Source organism: Lacerta agilis, chromosome 3 (assembly GCF_009819535.1).
Source record: "Lacerta agilis isolate rLacAgi1 chromosome 3, rLacAgi1.pri, whole genome shotgun sequence".
NCBI classification, from domain to species: domain Eukaryota; kingdom Metazoa; phylum Chordata; class Lepidosauria; order Squamata; family Lacertidae; genus Lacerta; species Lacerta agilis.
In genome coordinates this window covers 116569272-116596721 of record NC_046314.1, presented here as the reverse complement: position 1 = coordinate 116596721, position 27450 = coordinate 116569272, and the positions used below count along the sequence as shown (strand labels likewise).

The 27450-nt window shown below is 49.7% G+C and overlaps 1 protein-coding gene across 1 annotated transcript; it reads left to right on the top strand.

The window, feature by feature from the left end:
* Positions 1 to 59: 59 nt before the first annotated feature.
* On the top strand, positions 60 to 27270 carry CLU (clusterin). The gene is made up of 9 exons (XM_033145230.1): positions 60 to 139; positions 9426 to 9540; positions 12765 to 12913; positions 13796 to 13963; positions 16745 to 17198; positions 21380 to 21493; positions 23085 to 23311; positions 25124 to 25305; positions 27024 to 27270. The coding sequence occupies exons 2-9, from the start codon at positions 9453 to 9455 to the stop codon at positions 27028 to 27030; spliced, it is 1389 nt and encodes a 462-aa protein (XP_033001121.1). The 5' UTR covers positions 60 to 139; positions 9426 to 9452; the 3' UTR covers positions 27031 to 27270.
* Positions 27271 to 27450: the final 180 nt, after the last annotated feature.

The window sequence follows — 27450 nt, the reverse complement described above, 5'->3', positions numbered from 1 at the left end:
GGGGGGGGAGGTTGGTGTCTGTCTGCGATGAGCTCAGAGCAGCCGAGGTGGGGGGAAGAGCCCGCCTATAAAAGCGCGGAGCGGCCACTGCGCCACGGATCGACCGGGCGAGGAGGACAAGCCGAGACCGACTTGAGAGGTGATGCTGCTTCAGCGCTTTTTTTTTGCAGGAAAAGTGGAGGAAACGCCCCCCGGAGCGTGCAAAGTCGCCTTGATTTTACGCCCCCTCCTCCAAACAGCTGCAGATATCTGCGCAGGGTTTGCAAAGGACTGGGAAGCGCGCGCGAGGAGAGGCAATGAATGATGCTTGATTTGCAAAGGCAGAATCCCCTTTCCTTTCCGTAGCAGCGCATTCACACGTGCACGGAACCGGAGAGGAGGGTTCTGCAGGGCTCACCTGCTTCTGAGCAGGTCAAGTGGGGAGGGAAGGGATGGTCGATTCAAGAAACGATCACCGCACACCCCTCAATCTGTTGTGTGGGAGGATGTGTGTGGGGGGGGAGCCCTAGTCTGACCTGCGCGGGCACACGCGTCACGTGTGAACGCTTTCCCTTAAGGACGCTTTTTGGGGATGGTGGGAAAGGAGCGGGTCCTTGCGGGAGAAGTCGGGCTGGGACGTCTTGCGTCGTAGGAGGGGTGTCTGTGCGCGCGCGTGCTCGGCGTGGGGTGTGGGGGAGAGGATGGGCTGGGTCCGCCCCCGAGACGGAGCGTGCTGATTGCCGTAGAGTGGCACATTGATGGGAAAGAGGGCAGGCTGTGTTGCCTAGTGGTGAGGCTCTAGGGAGGTCGGTGAACGGAGCAAGCTGTGGTCAGGTTAGGAACCAGGCTCCTGAATGCAGTGTCCAGGGGATACGCTGGAGGGAAGTGCCGTATAGTGGTGAGAACCCAGGCCTTGTGCTCCCCCATTCAATTCAGAGTGTTTCACTTCCTGATACTGAACGGAGTTCCTTATCCCGAGTCAAACCGTGGTCCCACCTCTCCCTATATCGCCAGCACTGGCCGGGCAGCATCTCTCTGGGAATTCAGGCAAGGGAGCCTTTCCCTTTGGAGATGTGGGAGGCTGCGGGAGGGGGGAGGTGGGCGTCTGCACCTGGAGCAAATGAGCCCTGAGCCCTGCCTTCGTTGCCATGCAGAATCCGCCCACGGCCTGGGCAAGTCTTTGTCCCCGCAGCAGTGTTGGTCAGATGAAGTGGACCAGGGACACCATGTTCTTTGGGAGGCTGGGCACCGTGTCCCTGATGCAGTTTCTGGCTTCGTGGCAGCCTTTGGGAAACAATACTCTGCTGACCCCGGACTGGCACTCAGGCGGAGAGTTGTTGACGCATCAGCGGCGGGCTTTCTCCTGGCAAGGTTTCTAGTCCTCATGACCATTCGAAACATGCCCCTGAATGCCTATCTGGGGCTTTGGCAGAGGGAGGAAGTGGACAGGTCCTGGCCAGTCTAGATGCCGACATGGGGGAAACGGAGGAAGGGGCGGGTGGGGTGGAGTTTGAGGGTGGGGGCCCGGCACCATCTCAAATTGCAAGAGGAAGGAGAGAGGGCACCCCACCCAGTCCCTTCCAGCGCCCTCTCCCCTCGCCCGAGTTGCAGCCTTCATCCAGCTCAAAAAGGATATTGTAGAGCTGGGAGAAGTTCAGAAAAGGGCATGACTGAAGGGATGGAGCGACTCTATGAAGAATGGTTGCAGCCTTTGGGGCTTTTTAGTTCAGAGAAAAGGCGAGTAGAAACAGAACTCTGGAGGAGGGAGGGAACCCCAAGGGTCATCCAGCTCAACCCCCTGCAATGCAGGAATTGCAACTGAAGCATCCCTGACAGATGGCTACACAACCCCTGCTTAAAAGCCTCCAACCTCATGGCTGCTATAGTTGGGATTCTTGCCTTGGAGGGGGTTGAGCTGGATGACCTTTGGGGTCCCTTCCGATTCTATGATTCTACGATGGAGAGTGTGCTGTCTTCCGAGGGAATTTGTGGACACCCAATGAAGCTGAAGCTTGGAAGATTCAGGACAGATTCACACAGGGCAGAGTCTCTGGAACTCCCTCCCACAAGAGGCAGGGATGGCCACCAGCCTTGGATGGCCTTAAAAAAGAGTGACCTGATCCAGCAGGTTCTCCTTCAGCTCTTTTTTTAAAAAATGAAATCATTTTTATTTGACTTTACAAACATAAAATTACAGCAATCCAAATGTTTATCCATATATCCTTATGCATTACAAGTGAGATTAAAACCCTGCTGCTTTCATCTGCTTGCAACGGTCTCTTAAATAAATAGATTATAAATTTCCCCCATCCTTCTTTAAAGTTTTTGTCCTCTTGGTTCCTTAGCTTTCCAGTCAGCTTGCCACCTCTTAGCTTGCCATTCCTCCCTGGTAGGGACTCCTTTATTTTTCTTTCCATCCCTGGGCTAGTAGCACCCGTGCAGCTGTTGTCGCGCACATAAAAAGTCTTTTCTGGTCTCCTTTGGAACGTCTGCACCTGTAATTCCTAATAGAAAAGCTTCTGGTTTTTTCTAACAAAAGTTATTTTAAACATTTTTCTTTTCATTTCATTATATATCATCTCCCAGAAAGGGCTCTCCTTAGGTTCCGATGAGCATTAAAACGGGCGATTGCAACCTACCAGCCATGCCGTTTCCTTTTCTGCTACTGCAGCATTTTGATACTTCTCTTCCTTCCTCCTCCCTCCCTCCCCCTCTTATGCCTGGAAAATTGTTGCAGATTTTTAGGTATTTGGGGCAGCTTGTCCTGACGTGCAAGACCAGGGCAGGACCCGTTTGATCTCCCACGACGGCCTTTGTTCCTGCTCTAAATGCGATTGCACCGGATAGCTGTGCTCGAGTGCTCAAAGAATAGCAGGGAAGGTTGCCAAATGTGCGAGAGATGACAATAGTGATCTTATCTCTCTTGCACCCCTTGTGCCGGACTGACTTATTGGTTGCCCCATTCAGCCACCTTCATTTTGACACTGGGCCTTGCCTTGAAAGGCTTTTGGCCCTCGTCTGTTCTCGCAAGTTTGCAGGCAACGTATTCTTCTGTATCAATGAGAGCTAGAACTTGCTTGGTTTTTTTTTTTAAACCCAAATCTCAGATTCCTGGAAGGGTATTCATAAAGGCTGGTCAAATTTGCTCCTCTCTCCCCTGCAAAGGGGACGCGGGTGGCGCTGTGAGTTGACTACAGAGCCTAGGGCTTGCCGATCAGAAGGTCGGTGGTTCGAATCCCCGCGATGGGGTGAGCTCCTGTTGCTCGGTCCCAGCTCCTGCCCACCTAGCAGTTCAAAAGCACGTCAAAAGTGCAAGTAGATAAATAGGTACCGCTCCGGCGGGAAGGTCAACGCCGTTTCCGTGCACTGCTCTGGTTCGCCAGAAGCGGCTTAGTCATGCTGGCCACAGGACCCGGAAGGCTGGACGCCGGCTCCCTCGGCCAATAAAGCGAGATGAACGCCGCAACCCCAGTGTCGTCCGCGACTGGACCTAACGGTCAGGGGTCCTTTACCTTTACCTTTACCCCTGCAAAGGAGCCTGTCATGTCTCTGCAAACAGGGAACGCTTGCTGTATCCAGAGTGCCGCAATGGCTGACTTATTGCTGTCAAATAATACAAAGATTATGCCTGCTATTGGAATAATATAATAATAATATTTATTATTTGTACCCTGCCCATCTGGCTGAGTTTCCCCAGCCACTCTGGGCGGCTCCCAATCGAGTGTTAAAACAATACAGCATTAAATATTAAAAACTTCCCTAAACAGGGCTGCCTTCAGCTGTCTCTTAAAAATAGGATAGCTGCTTATTTCCTTGACATCTGATGGAAGGGTGTTACACAGGGCGGGTGCCACTCCTGAGAAGGCCCTCTGCCTGGTTCCCTGTGACTTGGCTTCTCGCGGTGAGGGAACCGCCAGAAGGCCCTCGGAGCTGGACCTCAGTGTCTGGGGTGGAGACGCTCCTTCAGGTCTACTGGACCGAGGCCGTTTAGGGCTTTCAAGGTCAGCACCAACACTTTGAATTGTGCCTGGAAACGTACTGGGAGCCAGTTTAGGTCTTGCCTGCTATTGGGATGGAAGGACTGGTCCACATTGCAGAGATGGCATCATGTAAGAGGAAGGGCTCACCTGCTTCTGAGTAGGTCAAGTGGGGTGGAGGTTTTTAAGTGGAGGTTGGATGGCTCTCTGCCAGGGATGCTTTAGCTGAGATTGCAGGCTTGCAGGGGTTTGGACTAGATGACCCCTGGGCAGAGTTAGAAACTAAGGAATATAAACTAGGTTATAGTCAGCAAAGCGGAATGTCTTGCTGCCATTTGAGGGCAAGACGGCTCCAAAGTCTTATTTTCCAAATGATGGACTGACTGTGTTTGTTTCTCAGTTTAATATCTGGCTAGTTCAGATGACAACCATGAGCTAGGTTAAGAGCTTTGAGAACTTAAAGGAGAAAAGTCACTTCTCCCAGGGACAGCCCTACCTCTTTCTCTTAATGGTGACACGGACCATTCATAACGTAGGGATATTCTTCACAACTGTGAGCGGGGGGGGGGGGGGCAAGTGAAGATGAGCGGCGAAAATTAGCTACCGTGTTTTGCACTGCTGCTGCTCGGGCTGCGCAGAAAAGGCGTCTTGGTTCCTGAAATTCATTCTGTTTGTGCAGATGAAATAAAACGGATAGAATTCCAGGACGTTGCATTAGTGTGCGAAAAAGCCCGGATTCAGTGATCCGCAGATGGTGGATACGTCAGGCGCCAATCCTGGCATCCAGGCATCTTCACTTGGTTGCAAGTGGCCGAGAGCCGGGTGCAAAATGCTCCTGGGGTTTTGTACAGCTCTAAGCGGTGGTGGGAAGCAGGGCCGGTGCTAGGGGTGTTTTTTTGCGCCCTAGGCGAGATCACCTTCTGCCGCCCCCCCCCCGCCAATCCCTAGCTCTGGCCCTGCAGAGAAGCCCGATTTCAGGCTGCTCCCCCCTCCCCGCCACTCTGCTGCTGGCGGAGCGGCACCGGGCGGGGGGGGGCAGGCTGGCCAGCGCCCCCTCCATTTTGGCACCCCAGGCAACTGCCTAGTTCACCTAAATGGACGCGCCGGCCCTGGTGGGAAGGAAAGAGACCGGCCTTCATATTTGCCAGGGCCCACTAGAAATCAACACACGAGCATGGGAAGAATAGTGCAGCCAGATGGGAGGGTATAAATAAATTAATAATAATAATAATAATAATAAAATAATAATAATAATAATAATATCACTGAGCAACTGGCCTTCCAGGGCTTCCAGGCAGGCCTGAGCTACTTGCTTTTCTCATTCGAGGTGCAGAGGAGGCAGCTTGGTTGGAGAGAGGGCCAGCGATGCGCAGCCAGTCTGTGGAACGTGATTCCGGCAGATTTGTGTGGCTGGCTTCTGCGCGTGAAATGCCGGCCGCTGTGAAACGCAGCCGACACCGTTCCGTGTTTTTCACCCAGGCCCTGGAATCGGAGAGGTGGTGTGGGCAGCTGCGTGTGCCGTTTGTGTTTGGAAGGGCATGGATGGAAGATCATTACAGTCTCTTGTTTGCACAATCAAGCAAGGGCGCAGGGCTTGAGTCATGAGGCTTCTCTCTCTCTCCCTGTTTTTATTTTTGTTTGCAAATGCAGGGACAATTCCCTCCTCCTCTTCCCGTCTGGCGCCTTATCTTCGGGAGGAATTTACTTTGTCCCAGGGCTGTTTCCCTGCCTCTTTTGTTTTGCAGCCTGGGCAGAAGGGCAGCCGTCCAGCTCTGCTGGCATCCACCAGCCCCCTTTCTCTGCCCTTCAGCTCCTCTCCCTTTCCGCTCTCGTTGATGCCTCGTTGGTCCCAGAGAATAAAGACAGAGACAAAGCAGGTGCTGAGATCTCAGTTGCTGGACCAGTTTCCTTCCCCTGCCATTTTGCCTAAAAGGCACCAACCAGTTCCGAATGATGCTGAAAAGAGGGCGAGGCAAAATTCACGGAGGAGGAGAGGGCTGTCGAGGGGAGAGCTGCTCTTGTGTTCGAATCCTGCTTTCAGGTTTCCCTTGGGGGCATCTGTTTTGCCACAGTGAGAACTGGAGGCTGGGCTAGATGGGCCCCCTTTGCCCTGATCCAGCAGGTACTCCTCACGTCCTTAAACGCGGTATACGGTGTGGATCTGCCAGGTTTTAGCAGAGTCCCACTTGTCGTTTCCTGTCTAGAGGGAAAACTGTGTTTGTGGCTCAAAAGAGATAGTGCATTGTCCCAAGACCCTGGTCCATTTAGCCCAGAATTGTTGGCAGGCCTCCTGGGCAGAGCCGGGCACATATTTCCCACCCCCTGCTGCTACCCGATCCCTTTAACTGGAGATGCTGGGGGGTTGAACCCGGGACCTTCTGCTTGCTGAGCAGGTGGAAGGAGAGGAGGGTGGGAGAGAGATGCTCTTTGCCGGCTACACGTTCCCAGGTGTCTGCGCCAGGGCTTGAGACAGGGACCTCTGGCATCCCTGAGCAGCTGCTGTGCCATTGAGCTGTGCGCCTGAGCAACACGATGCCTGTCCGGCTCCCTTCCCACGCCACCGAGCTCTGGGGAGGCCAAGGGCGGCTTGGGATACACTGGCTACTTGTTGCAAGGATCCAAAGCGCACACTCCTGTGTGGGGCAGCCCACTGGCAATCAAGGAGAAAATGGTTCCCTTGGAATGTGCATTTTACTCCCTGCCCCGTGATGGGCAGCCGGTCTCCTGCTGCTGCGAGTTCCCCATGGAGTGTGCTGCCTTATTGGGACTGTGTGGCAGCTGGCGAGGAGCATCCCCGGATAACTTAGTTGGTACTGATAACATCACGGTTGCAGGTTCGATCCCCATATGGGACAGCTGCAATATTGCAGGGGGTTGGGCTAGAATTCATGGGTAGGCAAACTAAGGCCCGGGGGCTGGATGCAGCCCAATCGCCTTCTCAATTCGGCCCGTGGACGGTACGGGAATCAGAGTGTTTTTACATGAGTAGAATGTGTCCTTTTATTTGAAATGCATAGAATCATAGCATCATAGAGTTGGAAGAGACCCCAAGGGCCATCCAGTCCAACCCCCTGCCAAGCAGGAAACACCATCAAAACATTCCTGACAGATGGCTGTCAAGCCTCTTCTTCAAGACCTCCAAAGAAGGAGACTCCACCACACTCCTTGGTAGCAAATTCCACTGTCCAACAGCTCTTACTGTCAGGAACATACCCAGCTCCCTAAGCCGTTCCTCATAAGGCATCGTTTCCAGGCCTTGGACCATTTTGGTTGCCCTCCTCTGGACACCGCATGTCCATTCTCTCTTTGCCAGGCCCCCTTCTGCATTTCTTCATCGGGGAATTTTTTTGCTCAAACCCTTGATGGTTTGGGTTGGCTTTTCCCAGCTCTCCTCTCCCCCTTTCCTCTCCTGCCGGGATCCATCTGCCAGTCTTGCTGAAGGCACAGGCACAGAATCAGAGAGAGGGGGGCTCAGCCTGTTTCTTTCCTCCCCCCCCAATCATGCCTGCTGATTCAGAGGGCACACGCAGCCTGCTTGCCAACCTCCCCCCCCCGCTCTCTTTCTTTCTCCGTGAGAACTGTCTGCCCTCCCCGCTTTCCTTGGATGGCAGCGCCATCTGTTACGCAACCCTTCCTCCCAACGGGCACATGGGAGGGAGTTTCCAGAAAGCGGGACCTTGGCACAAGGCGGCACAATTTCCACCCCCCCGATTCCAGATCGGCAGAATCTCCAGGCCCTGGAGACAAGGGAGGCCGGCCAAGACCCTTCTCTGTATCTGAGCTCTGTGTTTCTCTCTTCAGACACTCAGAGCATGCTCACCTCTGCTATTTTGTGGCTCTCGGCCGGCTTCTTTTTGGGGTCTTGCAGCTGGTCTCTAGGGCGGCAGGGGGACGGGGAGAGTGACGCAAACTCCAGCCACTTCCAAGGGCCGCAGGTGGGAGCGCTTTTCAGCCGTAATCTCCTCTGCGGCCAAGTTTCCTGTTTATTTTTCAATGGCTGGACTAGATAAGGCACAGACTGCACGGCCAGAGCGCCAGCTGTTCAGAGAGCATGACAGCAGCCTCTACAATTAAGGCAATCTCTAAAATTGGTTTGTTGCTGTTCTTATTTTTACTACCGTATTTTTCTCTCCATAGGGCGCACTGGACCATAGGGCGCACCCTCGTTTTTAGAGGAGGAAACAAGGTTTTTTTTTCTAGTTTTCCTCCTCTAAAAGCCCTGGTATTTTTGAGGATCAGCTAAAAGTTTTGCAGCTTTTTTTGCAAAGGGAAAAGCCCTGGTTTTTTGAGGATCAGCTCAAAGTTTTGCAGCTTTTTTTGCAAAGGGGGAAAAGCAAAGCTCCTTTTGCAAAGGGGGAAAAGCAAAGAGGAAAAGCCCCGTTTTTATGGGGTTCAACTCACATTTCTGCAGCTTCTAAAGGAAAGGGAGCTTTTCTACAGTTTCCAGACAGATAATCTAATCAGCCAGTCCCATGTCGCTGGGGAAACAAACAACCTCCCTCTGCAGCACATTCAACAATGGAGGGTGGGGCTGAAAGGGAGCCGGGGGACTCTTATCTCTCCTCCCGATCTCTTGCTGATCAGCTGCTGAGCGGGGTCCTTTCAACACCCCCTTTTCTCTTTGTAAAATAAAAAGCATGATCCTCTTTTGGCCCCATGGCAATTCAGCTCCAGGGACCACCATTCGCTCCATAAGACGCACAGATATCTCCCCTTACTTTTTAGGAGGAAAAAAGTGTGTCTTATGGAGCGAAAAAGACGGTACTTATTTTGTGGGTTTTCTTAGTGTTTTGAGCCCCCCTGAGATCTGCAGATGAAGGGCGATATGCAAATGTAATAATTAAAGATAGAATGATGCCTGGCATGGGGGGGGGGAAAGGGGACAGAGGAAAGTTTTTCTCTGGTACTTGTGGACATGCAATGAAGCTGAATGTTGGAATGTTCAGGACAGAGGAAAGAAAAGACTTCTTCACGCAGTGCAGAGTTAAACTGTGGAACTCCCTGCCACATGACGGCCACCAAATTCATTGAGGAGCAGAGGGCTGTCAATGGCTACTAGCTGGGATGGCTCTGCTCCGACTCCAAAGTCAGAGGCAGCGATGGTCCTGAATCCGAGTTGCTGGATTCTAAAAAATAATAATAATTATCATTCTCTTATCATTTTGACATCCTGTTTCTATTTCTGCATTTGTTTTGTTAATTGCAAGTGTTTGGTCAAACCCTGCAAGTGAGCCCATTTCTTTACATTGATTCTGTAAATATAACATAAAAATCTTGAAATCTCCATTGTCTTATCTCGGAGTCTTTCCGTTGGTTTTGCCATTTCAGCGTATTCCATCACTTTTCCTTGCCCTTCTTCTTTAGTGTATATTTCAATACTTTCCCATCTTTGTGCTAGCAATATCCTAGCTGCAGTTGTGTCTGATGTGGCCCTCCCGTCTTCCTGATGCCTTTTCCTTATCTTTTCAGGAACCTGGGATTGTTTCTGCGGAGAAAATGACACCTGCTGGATGGCTCCCTCTGCTGGGGCTCCTCTTTCTCTGGGAGGGCGGGCACTGCCTTGTTCCTCCGGAAGAGCTGCAACGTAAGGCTTCCGCTTCTATATTTCTGCATTCTTCTTAAATGGGACGCGGGTGGTGCTGTGGCCTAAACCACTGAGCCGAGGGCTTGCAGATCAGAAGGTTGGCAGTTCGAATCCCCACAATGGAGTGAACTCCGGTTGCTCGCTGCTTGCTCCTGTCCACCTAGCAGTTTGAAAGCACTTCAAAGTGCAAGTAGATAAATAGGTACCGCTCTGGTGGGAAGGTAAACAGCGTTTCCGTGCGCTGCTCTGGTTTGCCAGAAGTGGCTTTGTCATGCTGGCCACATGACCCGGAAGCTGTACGCCGGCTCCCTCGGCCAATAAAGCGAGATGAGCGCCGCAACCCCAGAGTCGTCCGCGACTGGACCTGATGGTCAGGGGTCCCTTTATCCTTTACCTTAAATGTACTGGAAGTGCTTCTCATTCCAGAGCAGTCCAAGGAGCCCCGGACTGGAAAACTCCTTTGCATTTGAATCCCAAATCAATCAGGTTTGCTAAAAAAACAACAACACCCTTCTTTGTGCTTTTCATTTTTGGGCAAGGATGCAGGATGGGCAGAGAGGATGTGTTGGAACTGCGGCTTGATCGGAGCTGTCCTGTGACACCCATAATAGATGCCAAGAGTCTGCATTTCCAGCCACACAATAATTATTAGGATTAAAAGAAATGCTCTTGCCAGTTTTAGGCTCCAAGGGCATAATTTCTAAACTCGACACCTGCCCCATGAAGTCATTTCCCAGAACTGTGACTCACGGGCTGGTGGGGGGAATCATTCCTGCCTTGCGAGGTTTCACAATGTTTTGCAAGGTTTGTGGTCAAGGGTGCAGGGCGGAGGCTGCTGTTTCTGTGTGCATGTAGATCATTTGGGAATGTTTGTTGCCACTTGAAAAGCCCCAGACAGGATGCAAAAAGAAGGGCAGGAAGAAGGCAGCAAGAACTCGCCAGTCGGTGGCTATTCCCCACTTTCCCCAAGTTCTGGGGCGCATGGTAGGTTTATAAATTGCATGAAATAAACGAGCTGCTTGGCTGTAAAAAAAAAAGCAGATTACAAAAAAGGACAAAACAATAAACTTACCAATGAGACAAATAAGAAACAACAACAAAACAAGTAAAAATACAAACAAGAAAAATGAATAACTTAAAACTTTCAAAAAGTTTAAACAGGGTTTTAAAAGAGGATGAGAGAAACTCATGGGGGAGAAACTCATGGGGGATTGTGGCTCCTAGCCAAAATGGCTATGCTCTGCCTCTACGGACAGAGGCAGCAATGCTTCTGAATAGCAGGAGGGGGCAGGGCTCTTGTGTTCGAATCCTGCTTGCAGGTTTGCCACAAGGGCATAGGGTTGGCCACTGTGAGAACAGGATGCTGGGCCGTTGGCCTGATCCAGAAAGCTCTTATTCATGGAGGGGAGGGCTATCGATGGATGTTTCTGTAGTTTCTGCTGCTTGTAAATAAAGCTTGTACGGTGGTAAGGTAAAGGTAAAGGGACCCCTGACCATTAGGTCCAGTCGTGTCTGACTTTGGGGTTGCGGCGCTCATCTCACTTTACTGGCTGAGGGAGCTGGCGTACAGCTTCCGGGTCATGTGGCCAGCATGACTAAGCCTCTTCTGGCGAACAAGAACAGTGCACGGAAATGCCGTTTACCTTCCCGCTGGAGTGGTACCTATTTATCTACTTGCACTTTGAGGTGCTTTCGAACTGCTAGGTGGGCAGGAGCTGGGACCGAGCAACGGGAGCTCACCCCGTTGCAGGGATTCGAACCGCCAACCTTCTGATCGGCAAGCCCTAGGCTCTGTGGTTTAACCCACAGCGCCACCCTCGGGTTAAGAACTTAATTCGTTCTGGAGGTCCGTTCTGAACCTGAAACTGTTCTTAACCTGAGGTACCACTTTAGCTAATGGGGCCTCCCACTGCCATCGCACGATTTCTGTTGTCATCCTGAAGCAAAGTTCTTAACCCGAGGTACTATTTCTGGGTCAGCAGCGTCTGTAACCTGAAGGGTCTGTAACCCGAGGTACCACTGTAGTTTAGGAAGCAGCTGGACTGTGTGAGTTTATTGCTGGCTAAGCTCTGGGCCCAGGCACACCGATGCGCTGCACGGAGGAACTCTGCTGCACTCTGCTGAAGCACGGGAGCCGCAGGAGAATGCAACAGAATTCCCAGGCTCCGTGTCGATGTGCTACACACGGTTTTGGTGTTTTACCGATTAAAAACACCACACTAGCTAGGACGGCTCTGCCCTGCTTCCATGATCGGAGGCAGCCATGCTTCTGAATCTCAGTCGCTGGAAACCCCAGGAGGGGAGACTTGTTCTTGTGTTCGAATCCTGCTTGCAGGTTTCCCTTTGGGGAATCTGGTTTTTCACTGTGAGAACAGGATGCTGGACCGGATGGGCCGCTTTCCAGTTCTGGGCACCACAGTTCAAGGAGGATACTGACAAGCTGGAACGTGTCCAGAGGAGGGCAACCAAAATGGTCCAAGGCTTGGAAACGATGCCTTATGAGGAACGGCTTAGGGAGCTGGGTATGTTTAGCCTGGAGAAGAGAAGGTTAAGGGGGGATATGATAGCCATGTTCAAATATATAAAAGGATGTCATCTAGAGGAGGGTGAAAGGTTGTTTTCTGCTGCTCCAGAGAAGCGGACACGAGGCAATGGATTCAAACTACAAGAAAGAAGATTCCACCTAAACATTAGGAAGAACTTCCTGACAGTGAGAGCTGTTTGACAGTGGAATTTGCTGCCAAGGAGTGTGGTGGAGTCTCCTTCTTTGGAGGTCTTTAAGCGGAGGCTTGACAGCCATCTGTCAGGAATGCTTTGATGGTGTTTCCTGCTTGGCAGGGGGTTGGACTGGATGGCCCTTGGGGTCTCTTCCAATTCTAGGATTCTATGATTCTATGATTCTATGATTCTATGATTCCTGATCCAGCAAGGCTCTTTTTCTGAGAGCCAGTATGGTGCGGTGGTCAGGAGCTGGGGGAGACCAGGGTTTGAACCCCCCACCCACTGGGTGTGACCTTGGCCTCTCAGCCTTACAGGGCTGTTGTCAGGATTGAATGAGGAAGGGGGAGAACCGTTTACACAACCCTGAGCTTTGCGGAGAAAAAGGTGGGATAGAAATGCTACAGATAAATAAATAGATAGATGTTCTTATGCGAGACGACGCCACAAAACGGGAAACGATTTGTCTCCCCGTTTTCTGAAGTGTGCGCGCTTCCCTCCCGCAGAGATGTCTGAAACGGGAAGCAAGTTGGTCGACTCGGAGCTGGAGAACGCCATCAACGGGGTCCGGCAGATGAAGGTCCTCATGGACCAGACGAGCAGAGACCACCGGGATATCTTGAACGCCTTGGAGGACACCAAGAAGAAGAAGGAGGTCTGTCTGCGCGAGGCCCTGTTGGCCGCAGGCCGAGAGAACTTCCCCCCCCCCAAATGCCCAGCTCTTGCAAAAGTTACAGCTTAAAGCTGACCAGCAGCGCCTTGGGGGTGAGGTCAAATGGCTGCAACCTTGCAACAGCTTGACCTCGCCCCCAAAGGTTCATTCCTCCATTGACTCCCAAGACAGAAGTAACACCCCCCCCCAACACACTGGTTGCCCTCCTCTCGAGGGGAATGGAACAGTATTTTTCTTGCTATTCCAACCCCCCCCCCTTGAACTTCTCTCCCTCTGCCCTCTTAAATGTGTGACGTTTTAATTACAGGTAGGTAGCCGTGTTGGTCTGCCATAGTCAAAACAAAACAAAATAAAAAATTCCTTCCGGTAGCACCTTGGAGACCAACTAAGTTTGTTCCTGGTATGAGCTTTCGTGAGCTTTTTGGTATCTGAAGAAGTGTGCATGCACACCAAAGCTCATACCAAGAACAAACTTGGTTGGTCTCTAAGGTGCTACTGGAAGGAATTTTTTATTTTATTTTGTTTTGACATTTTAATGTATTTTTAATCTTTGTTGGAAGCTGCCCAGAGTGGCTGGGGAAGCCCAGCCAGATGTGTGGGGTACAAATAATACCGTATTTTTCCGTGTATAAGACTTAAGTTTCCCCCCTAAAAAATAATGTCAAAAATTAGGGGGCGTCTTATACATGGATACATCTGCCTCCCCATTTTCTTAAATCTGAGTCCCCAAAAATAGGGGGCATCTTATACATGGGGGTGTCTTATAGACGAAAAAATACAGTATATTATTATTATTATTATTATTAATTATTAATAATTATTAATTATTACAAAGAACTTAACAGCCCCGTTTGGCTCTTTCAGGAGGCTCTCCTCCTGGCCCAGGAGACGGAGAAACAGCTGACAGAGAAGGAGGTCTGCAACGAGACCATGCTGGCCCTCTGGGAAGAGTGCAAGCCCTGCTTGAAGCAGACCTGCATGAGGTTCTACACCCGGACGTGCCACAGCGGGGCCGGTCTGGTGGGCAGGCAGGTAAGCATGTCAATTGGGTACCCCAAGAACCCCAAGGTGAGCATGTCAGTTGGGTACCCCAAGAACCCGCCTGGAGAACCAGGGCAACATCTGAGGTGGAAAGAAATATCTGGATGGGGCCAGGCGGGGCACCCAAGGGCGGGCATGGCAAAGCAGCCGGAGAAGGCTCTGTTCCTCGTGCCCACTTGTTGCGCCAGGGGCCAGGGCCGGGGATCAGGACCTCAGGTGATGAACGGGGTGCCCAGGAGTGAGCATATGGAAGAAGGTAGTCCTTCAGGTACCCAGGCAATGCGAACTGTTTTGGGTTTTGAAGGGGAGAAGCAGCCTGGGGCTGGAGTTGTATCTTCAGAGAGTTCTGGTCGCCTCTCCCCCAAAAGGATATCGAAGAGTGGGAAAGGTTCAGAAAAGGGCATCCAGAATGATCTCACGGGGATGGAGCAGCTCCCTTATCTGGAAAGGTTGCAACATTGGGGGCTTTTTATGTCGGGGCATGCACAGAGTGCCCCATCCCAATGCCAGCGGAGTGTGCCAAAAGAACACAGCAACGCCAGACTGTTTGAGGAAGAGTCACTTGCTTTGCTGACAGTATAATGCAGTTTCACACAGTTGCAGATGCAGCCTCCTTGCAGCATATAGACGATGCTCTGAAGCTTGCCTCAAACACATCAGCATTTATTCAGTGTATTGTGCTGAGTCATTCTCACATGCTTAACTAGCTGCAGGTGCAGGACGAGTCACGGCCAAATTCAACACCACACCAAAACCGGCCCTTTCTCGTCCCTCTCCCTCTGTGCGCATAAACCTACACTGACATTTTAATTTAAAGAAAAGGCGAATAATAATAATAATAATAATAATAATAATAATAATAATAATAATAATAATTTTATTTATACCCCGCCCTTCCCAGCCAGAAAACCGGGCTCAGGGCGGCTAACATCAATTAAAATCACAGCAAGAAACATAAAAACAATCAATTTAAAATAACAGATTAAAATACAAATTTAAAAATTCAATTAAAACTGCAGGTCTCAATTTCAAAATAACCCACCAATAAAAGATGAAGCATAAATATTAAACAGAAACCAACCCAAATAAGAGGCGTTACGGCGGAAGTTCGTGAAATTATGCGCAGTGTCGAGAAAGGGGTTAGAGAAAAGTTTTTCTCCCACTCTCCTGACACATTGAGTGAAGCTGAATGTTGGAGGATTCAGGGCAGAGAAGAGAAAGGACTCCTGAACATAGTTAAACTATGGAACTCATTCCCACTGGAGGTAGAGAGAAGAACCAACCTGGATTAGGAAAATTCATGGAGGATTGGCTCCTAGCCAGGAGGACTCTTCTCTGCCTCCACGGTCAGGGGCAGCGATACCTCCGAATCCCAGGTGCCCAGCAGGGAGAAGGCTCTTGTGTTCGAATCCTGCTTGCTGGTTTCCCTTTGGGACACCTGATTGGCCACTTTGAAGGCGCCAGGCGAACTTCCCTGGGGAGAGCATTCTGCAGACGGGGAGCCACTGCAGAGAAGGCCCCGTTCTCATAGTTGCTGCCCTTGTTCAGGATGGACGGACCCTTGTGGGTGCAGAGTGGCCCCTCTTGGTAGTTCCTCCACCCTCGGGGGGGGGGCATGGGGAGATGACCTTCTCCATGGGACTCCTATTATTGAGATTATATACTGCCCTATACTCAGAGGTCACAGGGTGGTTCACAGAAAAACCCCCCACAACCTATATAATCAGAATAAAAACAACAACCCAATAACACCCCCCAGGGGCGTAGCAAGGGGGCGGGGGGGCCGCCCCAGGTTCAATAATGGAGGGGGTGACAAATTATCAAGGAATAATTTTTTTGGGGGGAAAATGTAGATTTTTTTTTTAAAATGCCTGCTCCGAAGGTCCTATCTTACTACACTAGGGATTATATAGCTATATATGAAATTTCATGCATATCGGTTAATATCTTGACCCTCCTCCACCAAAATAGCTGTTCACTTGGCTGTTTTCCTATGTCATGAAGGCTGAAATTTCAGTCCAGTGGAGCACTTACTGTTCCCAACCCTAACCCTGTGGAAAGACATCTAATTAGACTTTAATTTGATTTTGAGATGTTCTCAGGAGGTAATTTAATTATTGTTTGATTTTATACCAATGTTATGTATCTGATGTTAGCCACCCTGAGCCCGACTTCGGCCGGGGAGGGCGGGATATAAATAAAAGTCTTTTATTATTATTACTTGTTATTATTCCTTTGTAAGAAAATATGAAATAACATAAAACAATTTTTGCGGGGGGCGGGATTCAATGGGGGAGTTGACAAGAAATTTTCCACACCGGGTACCACCTGACCTTCCCATTCCTCGGGGGGGGGGGGTTACAAATTTTTTTTTGCCCCCAGGTACCGATTTACCTTGCTACGCCCCTGAAACCCCCTCCCCCCCGAAAAGAGTCATTTTAAAAGGGCATAGGATGCCAAACAGATCGACCAAAGGCTAGCTTAAAAAAGGAACCTTTTTGCCTGGTGCCTAAAGGTGTGTAATGAAGGTGCCAGGCGAACTTCCCTGGGGAGAGCATGCCACAGACGGGGAGCCACTGCAGAGAAGGCCCTGCTCTCGTGTTGCCACCCTCCGGACCTCTCGAGGAGGAGGCACACGAAGGGGGGCCTCGGAAGGTTATCTCAGGGACCAGGTAGGTTCATAGGGGAAGAGGCGGTCATGAGCTTTATAGGTGTTGAAGATGAAAAGATGCATTGCTCAGGTCTTTCCTCCTCCTGCTCTCGCTGCTGCAGCTGGAGGACCTCCTCAACCACTCCTCGCCCTTCACGATCTGGGTCAACGGGGAGCGCATCGACTCCCTGAAGGACGCGGGCGAGGACCAAGGGCAGCGGTTGGACGAGCTGGAGGAACGCTACAGCCTGGTTGAGGGTGGCGTGGACGACCTCTTTCAAGAGAGCACCCAGGCCTATGGGCACTTCGCCCCCTTCTTCCAGTCGCCCTTCAGCGGCTTCCGGGACATGTTCTGGGGTCCCATCCGCAGCATCCGACTCCCGGGCTCCCGCCTGGCCAGGGACGTGGCCCCCTTCCCCGCCTTCCCAGGCCAGTACCGACCCCACCAGGACTTCCACCAGCTGTTCCAGTCGCTCCACCAGATGACACAGCAGCTCATGGACGGGGTGCAGAAGGGGCCCTACGGTCAGTGGCCGGAGGGACGGCCGGGGCTTTCCTTTGGGAGGTTCCCGACAGGTGAGTGGAGATTGCGGGCAGGTGAGCAGGTCTGGCCTCCGACACCCGCCCAGAATTGCCTGCCTGCCTGCTGGGCAGTAGATATAGAAATATGAAGTAAATTGGAGCTCTTGTTAGTATGCACACAAACAAACAATTTGGAGAGTCCAGTAATCCAAAACCAGCACAGTGGTACCCCGCAAGATGAATGCCTCGCACAACGAAAAACTCGCAAAATGAAAGGGTTTTGCGAGTTTTTAGTTGACTCGCGAGACGAATTCGTCTATGGCTGTTTTTCGCAAGACGAATTCGTCTGGCGAGGTACCCCTGTAAGCCGCCACCGGAGCCGCGCCGCGTTTTAAAGCTGCAGCGAGCGAACAGCAGCGCTGCAGGCTTAAAACGCGCCGCCGCGTGGCTCCGGTCGGGAGAGGCGGGTCGGATCGCGCCCCCCCCATCCAAGATGGCGGGCGCGATCTGACTCCGCCCCCCCAACCGGCACCGGAGCCAAGATGGACGCGATCGGACATCACCCCTACCAACCGGAGCCAAAAGGTAAGCCTTTACAGCTCCCTGTATGGCGTGGCGCCGCGTTTTAAAGCTGCAGCGGGCGAACAGCAGCGCTGCTGTTTGCTCGCTGCACCTTAAAACGTGGCACTGTGTGGCTCCGGTGCCGGTCGGAAGGGGCCCCCGGACTTTCCCCCCCATAGGAACGCATTAATTAAATTTTAATGCGTTCCTATGGGAAACGGTGCCTCGCATGGCGGAATTTCCGCAAGACGAAAAGTCTTGCGGAACGAATTAATTTCGTCTTGCGAGGCACCACTGTATAAAAGTCCAGAGAATAATTAGGTACACATTGACCTTTTAAAGGTTAAAGATACCGAAACTGTGGACCCCACCTTGCTTTGAAAGACTTCTTATCAAACGCTGCATTGACATTTTGCATCAAAAGACTCTGATGGAACTGGAACATTTGTTTAAATATTATTGAATTGAGACTACGTTTTAAAAAAAAATCAGTATGTGAAAACTATTTAAAGTTTATCCTCTTGATTGGGCATATACTCTTGAAGATCGCATCGTGATATAAATTGTATGTTTGTATGCTTCTTGTTCTCTATGTTTACTGTTGAGTTTTGAATAGGGATCATTCTCATTATTGAATGTTAATTGTTGGCCTAAGTTCTTTGTTTGCTTTCCTAATTGTGGGCAATAGATACAGGGCATAATGTAGATTTTTAACCTCCGGAAAAAACTTTGGAAAAGCGATTTGAAGTTTACAGCATGTTACTCCCTGAGGGAGAACTACATGAAAATGATTTACAGATGGTATTTTAAAAATTGTCCAGTAGCACCTTAGAGACCGACTAAGTTTGTTCTGGGTATAAGCTTTCGTGTGCATGCACACTTCTGCAGATACCTACCTGAATGTAGATGGTATTTAGCTCTTGAGTAGTCTTGCTAAGATGTATAAGACTGAATCAGATAGGTGCTGGAGATGCAACGAGGCGGAGGGAACGTTCTTTCATATGTGGTGGACTTGTAAGAGGGTAAAAGAGTACTGGGAAATGATCCATAATGAATTGAAAAAATGTTTAAAAGCACTTTTCCAAATAAAAACCAAAGGCATTTTTGTTGGGGATAATTCAGACTGAAATTCCCAGGTGTCAAAAAAGGTTATTTACCGTATTTTTCGCTCCATAAGATGCACTTTTTTCCTCCTAAAAAGTAAGGAGAAATATCTGTGTGTCTTATGGAGCGAATGGTGGTCCCTGGAGCTGAATTGCCCAGGGGCCAAAAGAGGATCGTGCTTTTTATTTTACAAAGAGAAAAGGGGGTGTTGAAAGGACCCCGCTCAGCAGCTGATCAGCAAGAGATCCGGAGAGAGATAAGAGTCCCGGCTCCCTTTCAGCCCCGCCCTCCATTGTTGAATGTGCTGCAGAGGGAGGTTGTTTGTTTCCCCAGCGACATGGGACTGGCTGATTAGATTATCTGTCTGGAAACTGTAGGAAAGGCTCCCTTTCCTTTAGAAGCTGCAGAAATGTGAGTTGAACCCCATAAAAACAGAGCTTTTCCTCTTTGCTTTTCCCCCTTTGCAAAAAAAGCTGCAGAACTTTTAGCTGATCCTCAAAAAAACCAGGGCTTTTAGAGGAGGAAAACCAGATTTTTTTTTCTTGTTTCCTCCTCTAAAAGAGGTGCGCCCTATGGTCCGGTGTGCCCTATGGAGTGAAAAATATGGTGTTTATGTATGGTACTACAGCGGCCTGTGTTTTGTTAGCCCCAAAATGGAAAACGAGCGAAGTCCCAACTAAAGAACAATGGCAACTTAAACTGATGGAATATGCACAGACATATGGAATAAGCGAACAAGGAGAGCATACGATTAAAGAAGATTGGGAAACGTTTATTGAATACTGGGGGGAGGGATTGTGTACACCTTAAATTGTTGGCAGCGTTAAGATAAATTCAACAGTGTAGATAGGTTTTGATGGATGTAATAATGGAATACTGAATGGTATAGTTATTGTAAGATATGCAGGGATTTATGCAAAATGAACCATGGAAAGAGAAGAAGGGAAGCCATGGACATTTTAAGTATGTTTAAATGAGTACTCTAAATTGTAAAACAGAAAATTTAATCAAAATTATATATATATATATATATATATATAAAACAAATTTCCTGCCTGCTCCGGGCGTGTTGCAAGCATGGAGGCAGAGGTGGCCCAGTTGACATGGGGTACTTGGACTTTTGACCTTGTGCCTCACCAAAGAGTCCTGAGCAAGCTTAGCAGCCTAGAAATAAGAATCATAGGATTGTAGGGTTGGAAGGGACACCCGGGGTCATCTAGTCCAACCCCCTGCAATGCAGGAGTCGCGACACACGGTCCCCCATCCAATCTGAAACTATGCCGGACAAAGCGTGCATGCACACGAAAGCTCATACCAAGAACAAACTTAGTTGGTCTTTAAAGTGCTACTGGAAGGAATTTTTTAATTTTGTTTCAACTACGCCAGACCAACACGGCTACCTACCTGTGACTGTATGCTGGACCCTGCTTAGCTTTGCAAATGGCCTAGCAGGTTTAAAAAAATAAAAAATAATAATCAAAGCTGACATTGGATTCCTTGTGGAATTGGTTAAGTTGTAGGAAGAAAAAGGAGGAATAAATTGAGAGTTCTCTGAATGGAGAGAAGTAGAAAGTGTAGCCCCCCCGCCCAAGTCAGAATTGGGACCTGTGCTTTTTGACTTGTTTGCAAATTATCTAGGGTCCCGGGTGGTTAGAACAGAAAGGGGTTGCCAAGAGCTCCAAAAGGAGTGAATGGGTGGCAAAATGGGAAATGCAGTTAGATGTTGACAAGTGTAAAGTGTTAGTTACAGGTAGGTAGCCGTGTTGGTCTGCCGTAGTCAAAACAAAATTAAAAATTAAAAAAAATTCCTTCCAGTAGCACCTTAGAGACCAACTAAGTTTGTTCCTGGTATGAGACTTTGTGTGCATGCACACTTCTTCAGATACACTGAAACAGAAGTTACCAGACCCTTATATATAGTGAGAGAGGGGTATTACTCAGAGGGGTGGTGGGAATGGGTGGTTGGCAGATAGGCAGGGCCGGTGCTAGGGTTTTTTGCGCCCTAGGCGAGACCACCTTCTGCCGCCCCCCACTCCCCCGCCAAAGCCTGGCCAGCGCCCCCTCCAATTTGGCACCCTAGGCAATTGTGTAGTTCGCCTTAATGGACGTGCTGGCCCTGCTGATAGGTGTGGTAAAGTGATGCATTTTGGCGGGGGAGGGGTCTTAGTTTTACATATGCACTCATGGGGTCTGAACTGATGAACCAGGAACTGAGGCTGGAGTGGAGAGGAATCATTAGGAAAGGAACTGGAAATGAACCTGCCAGCAGCATCATTATGCTGTTATGCAATGAGTTGGCTCAGTATTGTCTGCACTGACGGGCAGCAGCTCTTCCGGGTTTCAGGCAGGAGATACGCCCAGCTCTACCTGGAGATGCCGCCAGCGGGGACTGAACCTGGGAACTCCTGCATGCAAGGCAGCTGCCCCCATCTCCCATTGCGATACTTGCAGGTCCATTTGGCCTTGGCTTTAATGAATGATGCCCAGCTTGTGCCTCAGGCGGATCAGGCAGGGGCTAGAAGCCCCTGCCATTAAGAGTCACCGTCTCTCTCTCTCTCCTTCTCTGCCAGGGACCCCCAGTACTGGGGACGACCGCCTGGTGTGCCGCGAGATCCGCCGCAATTCTGCCGGCTGCCTGAGGATGAAGGAGAGGTGCGAGAAGTGCCAAGCCATCCTGGAAGTCGGTGAGTCGGTCAAGGCTGCCTCTTGATTCATGAAAACAACTTCCCTTGGGGGGGCAGTATTCCCTTTTTGGGATGGAGGCCCCCCCCCGCCCCCACACTGTCCCATCTCTCATCCAGTTTTCTTACAGAGCCAGAATTTGGGGGTCAGGAGCTGAAATGGATTTGGTGTAACTTTGCAGGAGATGGGCCACTTAGTGCTTCCTGCCTTGATTGCCCAGTTCTGGGTGCCAAAGGTGGGGAAGGGTCTATGGCAGAGGTCGGCAACCTAAGGCCCGTGTGCCGGAAGCAGTCCATGAGGGTCGCTTAACTGGCCCATGAGCCACCCCTGAACTGGGCCGCCCGTTTGGCGAGTCCCCACGCGCTGCGCTAAAGTGGCGCAGTGCAGCGTGGGGACTCTCTTCCGTGGCTCCGGAAATCGCTTCTGCACATGCCCAGACGCTGTTGCGTTCTGAAAGCGACACTATGTGCGGTTTGCATGTGATTTCCGGCATCACGCTGCGCCGGCCCGGCCCACGGAGGATCTCCGCGGGAGTGATCCGGCCCATGCCTGGTAAGCCTTGCCGACCCTTGGTCTATGGCATCATAAAATCATGAAGTTGGAGGGGACAATGAGGGTCGTTTAGTCCAACCCCCCAAAATGCAGGAATCTTTTCGCCCAAGGTGGGGCTTAAATCCACAATCCTGAGATGAAGTATCTCCTGCTCTACTGACCGAGCGTTTTGCTCTGGATCAATTGCTTTTGAAATTAATATTTCATTGACAATTCCTTATTGTTTCACTGGGGGCGGGGGTGCCTAATTTTAAAAAGACACGTTTATTGCGGTACGGCTTGATTTCGTATCCTTTACAAATAAGGAGGCATGTGGACGATTGGTCGATCCTGCGCGCGCTGAAGTATGGGTTTCGTGAAAATGCAATCAATAAGACGCAATAAACCCACGCTCATTTATCATATCTTATTCTGGTTGTCTCTCTATTCAAATGATGTATGTGCACATGATTAGAAAGCAAGGAAATTAAGATGAACATTTTTGTTTGATCCAGCCCAATGTATTGGTAATTACTGGGGTGTTTTACCTTTCCAAATATTTGGAATATTCTCAAACGTATTCTGCTGTACTCATGTACCATGCATAATGAGGCTGCATAATACTTCTTTTCCTGGCATATTTTCTCTCTCTCTTATTTTCTTTCTGTAGTTTTTTTCCTTTTCCTGTAATTTTAAAACACAGTGGTACCTCTGGTTGTGAACACGATCCGTTCCGGGGTGCCGTTTGCACCCTGAAAAGTCCGCAGAGTGGTGGTTTTGCGCATAGCGCTATAGTGCGCTTCTGCGCATGTGCGGCGAAACCCGGAAGTAAAGACGTCCGGGTTTGCCGCGTTCTTAACCTGAAAAAACGCAACATGAAGCGTTTGCAAGAAGAGCTATGATTGTATCAGTAAAAATTATATAGAAAAAAGAGGTGAGGACGTTTTGCTCTGGATTGATCGCTTTCCAGAATGACCTTTGATCAAAAGATTCTGTGCTCTACAATTTTACGATTCTTTGATTCCCTTGGCCTTTGCTTCCCTGCCTCCAAACCTCCTGCAGATTGCTCCCAGACAGACCCAGAGCAGACCCTGCTGAGAGAGCGTTTTGAGGATGCCCTTCGAGTGGCGGAGCGCTTTACCCGGAGATACGATGAAATCCTCAAGACTTTCCAGGAGGAGATGCTCAACACCACGAGTCTATTGGACCAGCTCAACCAGCAGTTTGGCTGGGTGTCCCGCCTGGCCAACGTCACTCGGAATAGCGACAAACTTCTGCAGGTCACCATGGTGGGTGTCTCCTTGCCCCTGCGCTGTGTGTGGGGATCTGAGCTGTAACCGACTAGGCATTTCTCCCATTTGCCCAGTACACCCATAATGCTTTGCCATGCTTTGCTCAGCCTAACTATGGTTTGTTTGTATGTGCAGATACAGCCAAGCACGCTGACCATGGTTTGTTTTCTACCAGCGAACCATGGTTTGTTTGCATGTGCAGATGCAGCCAAGTACGCTGACCAGGGTTTGTTTTCTACCAGCAAACCATGGTTTGTTTGTATGTGCAGATGCAGCCAAGCACGCTGACCATGGTTTGTTTTCTACCAGCGAACCATGGTTTGTTTGTATGTGCAGATGCAGCCAAACACGCTGACCAGTTTGTTTTCTACCAGCGAACCATGGTTTGTTTGTATGTGCAGATGCAGCCAAGCATGCTGACCATGGTTTGTTTTCTACCAGCAAACCATGGTTTGTTTGTATGTGCAGATGCAGCCAAACACGCTGACCAGTTTGTTTTCTACCAGTAAACCATGGTTTGTTTGTATGTGCAGATGCAGCCAAACACGCTGACCATGGTTTGTTTTCTACCAGCGAACCATGGTTTGTTTGTATGTGCAGATGCAGCCAAGCACGCTGACCATGGTTTGTTTTCTACCAGCGAACCATGGTTTGTTTGTATGTGCAAATGCAGCCAAGCACGCTGACCATGGTTTGTTTTCTACCAGCAAACCATGGTTTGTTGCCTTGCGGACCATGGTTTAACAGTGGTTTGGCATTATGTCCAAACATGATAACCTTGCTTAGCCATGGTTGTTTATTGTTGTTGTAATTTATTGGGGTTTTTCAAATAAAATTTTAAAATAACGTATCAACATACAATATCCAAACAGAATCTCCTGGGCTTCCCTCCTCCCCTTTGTGGGTCCTATTGTTAGACCTTTCCTCCTGCATCTTTTCTAATAGCCCAAATCTTTTGCATCTCCATTATGTCCAAAATTCACCATTAAACTACAAATGTTACCGTATTTTTCGGTTAATAAGGCGCTATGGACCACAAGACGCACCTGTTTTTTAAAGGGGGAAAACCAGGAAAAAATATTTTCCTGGTTTTCCTCCTCTAAAAGGCAGGGAGGGGGGGCGCATCCCCGCTGTTTTCTTCATCACCCCGCGCCTTGCACCAATCCCAAGCCTGCTTTTGGGATCAGAGGGCAGCGCGTGGAGTGGTGGAGGAAATCCTCCAACAACCTCCCTGCCGCCCACCGATCCCAATAGTAGCCATCGCAGCTGCCTCCCCCCACCTCCTGCCGAACGTGGCGGGGGATGGGGGGAGGCAGCGGGAAACGCAGAGGATGCTGCTGGATCATGCCATCCCCTTCGCTTCCCGCAACCTCCCCCATCCCCCACCGTGTTCGGCGGGAGGTGGTGGGAGGCAGCGGTGATGTTGCTGGATTGTGCCCAGCACCTCCGTTTGCCGAATAGATGCTTCTTTCGGCGAACGGAGGTACTGGCACGATCCAGCAACATCGCCGTTGCCTCCCACCACCTCCCGCTGAACGCGGTGGGGGATGGGGGAGGCTGCGGGAGCGAAGCCTTCGTTCCATAAGGCGCACAGGGATTTCCCCTTCCTTTTTAGGAGGGAAAAAGTGCATCTTATGGTGCGTAAAATATGGTATTGCAATCCCACAACAATTTTAGCTGTTTACAAGGGTTTTTAAGATAGATTAGAAAATTTCCCCATTCCTTATTAAAATTTTGGTCTTCCTGATTTCCGATTCTGCCGGTCGTTTTTGCCACCAGTTATTGATCTGCTCCCCCCCCTTCTTCAAGGTGGCAACCAAATCTTCTGACCCCGAGGACCCATCCCAGCCAACAGACACACAGGTGACCGTCCAGCTCTTTGACTCCGAGCCACTGACCCTGCTGGTGCCGGGAGACTTGGAAGTGAAAGACCCCCAATTCATGGACCTGGTGACCAAGCAGGCCATCCGCCAGTTCAAGGCCAATGAAGTGTAAGTGTCCGGAGGGTGCTGTGGCTCAGGTAGGGCTGGGGGGCGGGGGACTCTATGCCTGAAACCCCAGACGGCCATGGCTGCCAATCCATGTAGACCAGAGTTTCCCAAACTTGGGTCTCCAAATAGGCTATAAGGAGTTAAGATTTGAAATATGATTTTATGTGATAATAATAAGTTGAAAGTCATAAGTTGTATAAGACGTGTATTTGAAGATTAAGAATTATGATGAATGATTGTTAAACTAGTTACAAAGTTACTAAAGTAGATTTGAAATAGAACGCAGAAGAGAGAACGTGGGAAGTCCCCTAATTAAGATTTGAAACAAGAGATTAAATAATAGATTCCTGTGTTTTGGTGTTGTGAGGTATGTATAAGTTTTATTTCTTTTTATTTTATTGTTATTAGTATTGTTTATTGTATTAGGTTTGTTTTATATGTTGATTGATTGTTTTTATTTGTTGTTTTATTTGTTGTTCTTTTATGTGGAAACACCAATATTTTTTTTTGAAAACAAGCAAACAAACAAACAAACTTGGGTCTCCAGCTGGGTTTTTTTTTGAACTACAATTCCCATCATCCTGAGCTAGCAGGGAATGATGGGAATTGTAGTCCAGAAATAGGAGAGAGAGCATTGTGGAGCAGACCTGGTCCCATTTTTCTAAGCAGGATTTGGATGGTTACCTAGGATGGATGCTTTAGCGGAGATTCCTGCCTTGCAGGGGGTTGGACTAGATGACCCTGGGGGGGGGATTCACGATTCTTATCCCTGCACAGGCAGAATTCCCAGAGTTCCCTGTAAATGACTGATTGTTAAAGCACTCCTAAGGTCACATTCACACCATTCATTTCAAGCACTATCTAGTTTATAAAATTTATACACCGCTTGATTTAAAGAGAGAAAAAAAGACCTCAAAGTGGTTTTTTTTTAATGATAAAAAAATTAACAGAAATTTTAAGACTTTTGAAAAGTTAAAATAACGGTAGACCAAACAACAGACTAACTAGATACCACTTTAAACAGTAATAGCTTCCCCCAAATAATTCTGGGAGTTGTAGTTTAAGGGCGCCCAATGTTGTTCGCAGATCCTTATTTCCCCCACAGAGCTACAGTTCTCAGAGCGATTTATGGCTTAACCACCCTTCCTTCTCCACTGCAAACTCTGGAAATTGTAGCTCTGCTCTCCTAATAGCTCTGCACGCCCTGAGCAAACTACAGCTCCCAGGGTTCTTTGGGGCCAGCCGCGACTTGTTTAAAGTTTAAATGTACCGGGGTGCAGCTAGTTGCGGCTCTTTGGGCTCTACCATTCGGGACCGCGGGAGGGGTCTTGCGTGGGATCCGTCCTCCAGGCAGGAGTTTGCTCACTGGCACGTTCCATCCCGTGACCCCCCCCTGCACCCAGTCCGAAGGGGAACCAGCCCAGGCACAGGGCTACTTAACCTTTGGGGGAAACTGAGCCCCTTGAGCTTTAGCAGAGGCAGATGGCGCAGGGTCTCCCAAGAGGCCATGCCTCAAAATGGTGTGCCCCCCCTCTTAGAAACGAGCTGGGCTACATGGGCTCTTCTTATGGAACTTCCAAGGCCAGAGGCAGTCTATCTGGATTCCTAGCTTCCCAGGGGTATTTGGCCACTGTATCTGTCTATTTAGTTCTTCCTGAAACTATTCCGCAACAAATAACTTTCATTTCCCTTCTCTCCCCCCCCCCCACTTCCAACAGGGAGTAGCTTTGCCTCCCCACCCCGCCACCCCGCCCCGGATCTCAGGCCACGACAAGGGAGAGAGAGAGAAGCCATAGCCTTCTGCCGTTCCTGCTGCCGACGCTCTCTTAGCGCGCCTCAGAGGACCTTCGCCCACCAAGCGCAGTCCGTCTGTCTTAGTAGTTTACACTGTACCGCTTGCCCTGTTTTTGCTGCTGGGTCTTTGCCGATCCGAACCCGAAATAAAAGATTATATTAGGCCCAACGCTCTGGGACGTATTGGTGCTGTGTGCCTGTGTGTGTCTTTTCTGGGTTTGGTGTGCTAGAGGAGAAACATTAGGAACAAATTTCTGAGACTAAGAACCATTGGAATCCCTCTGAAAGTGGATGCCCCTTCCCCGGAGGTTTTTAAACAGAGGTCCGTGGACGACTTCCGGGGGTTCATTA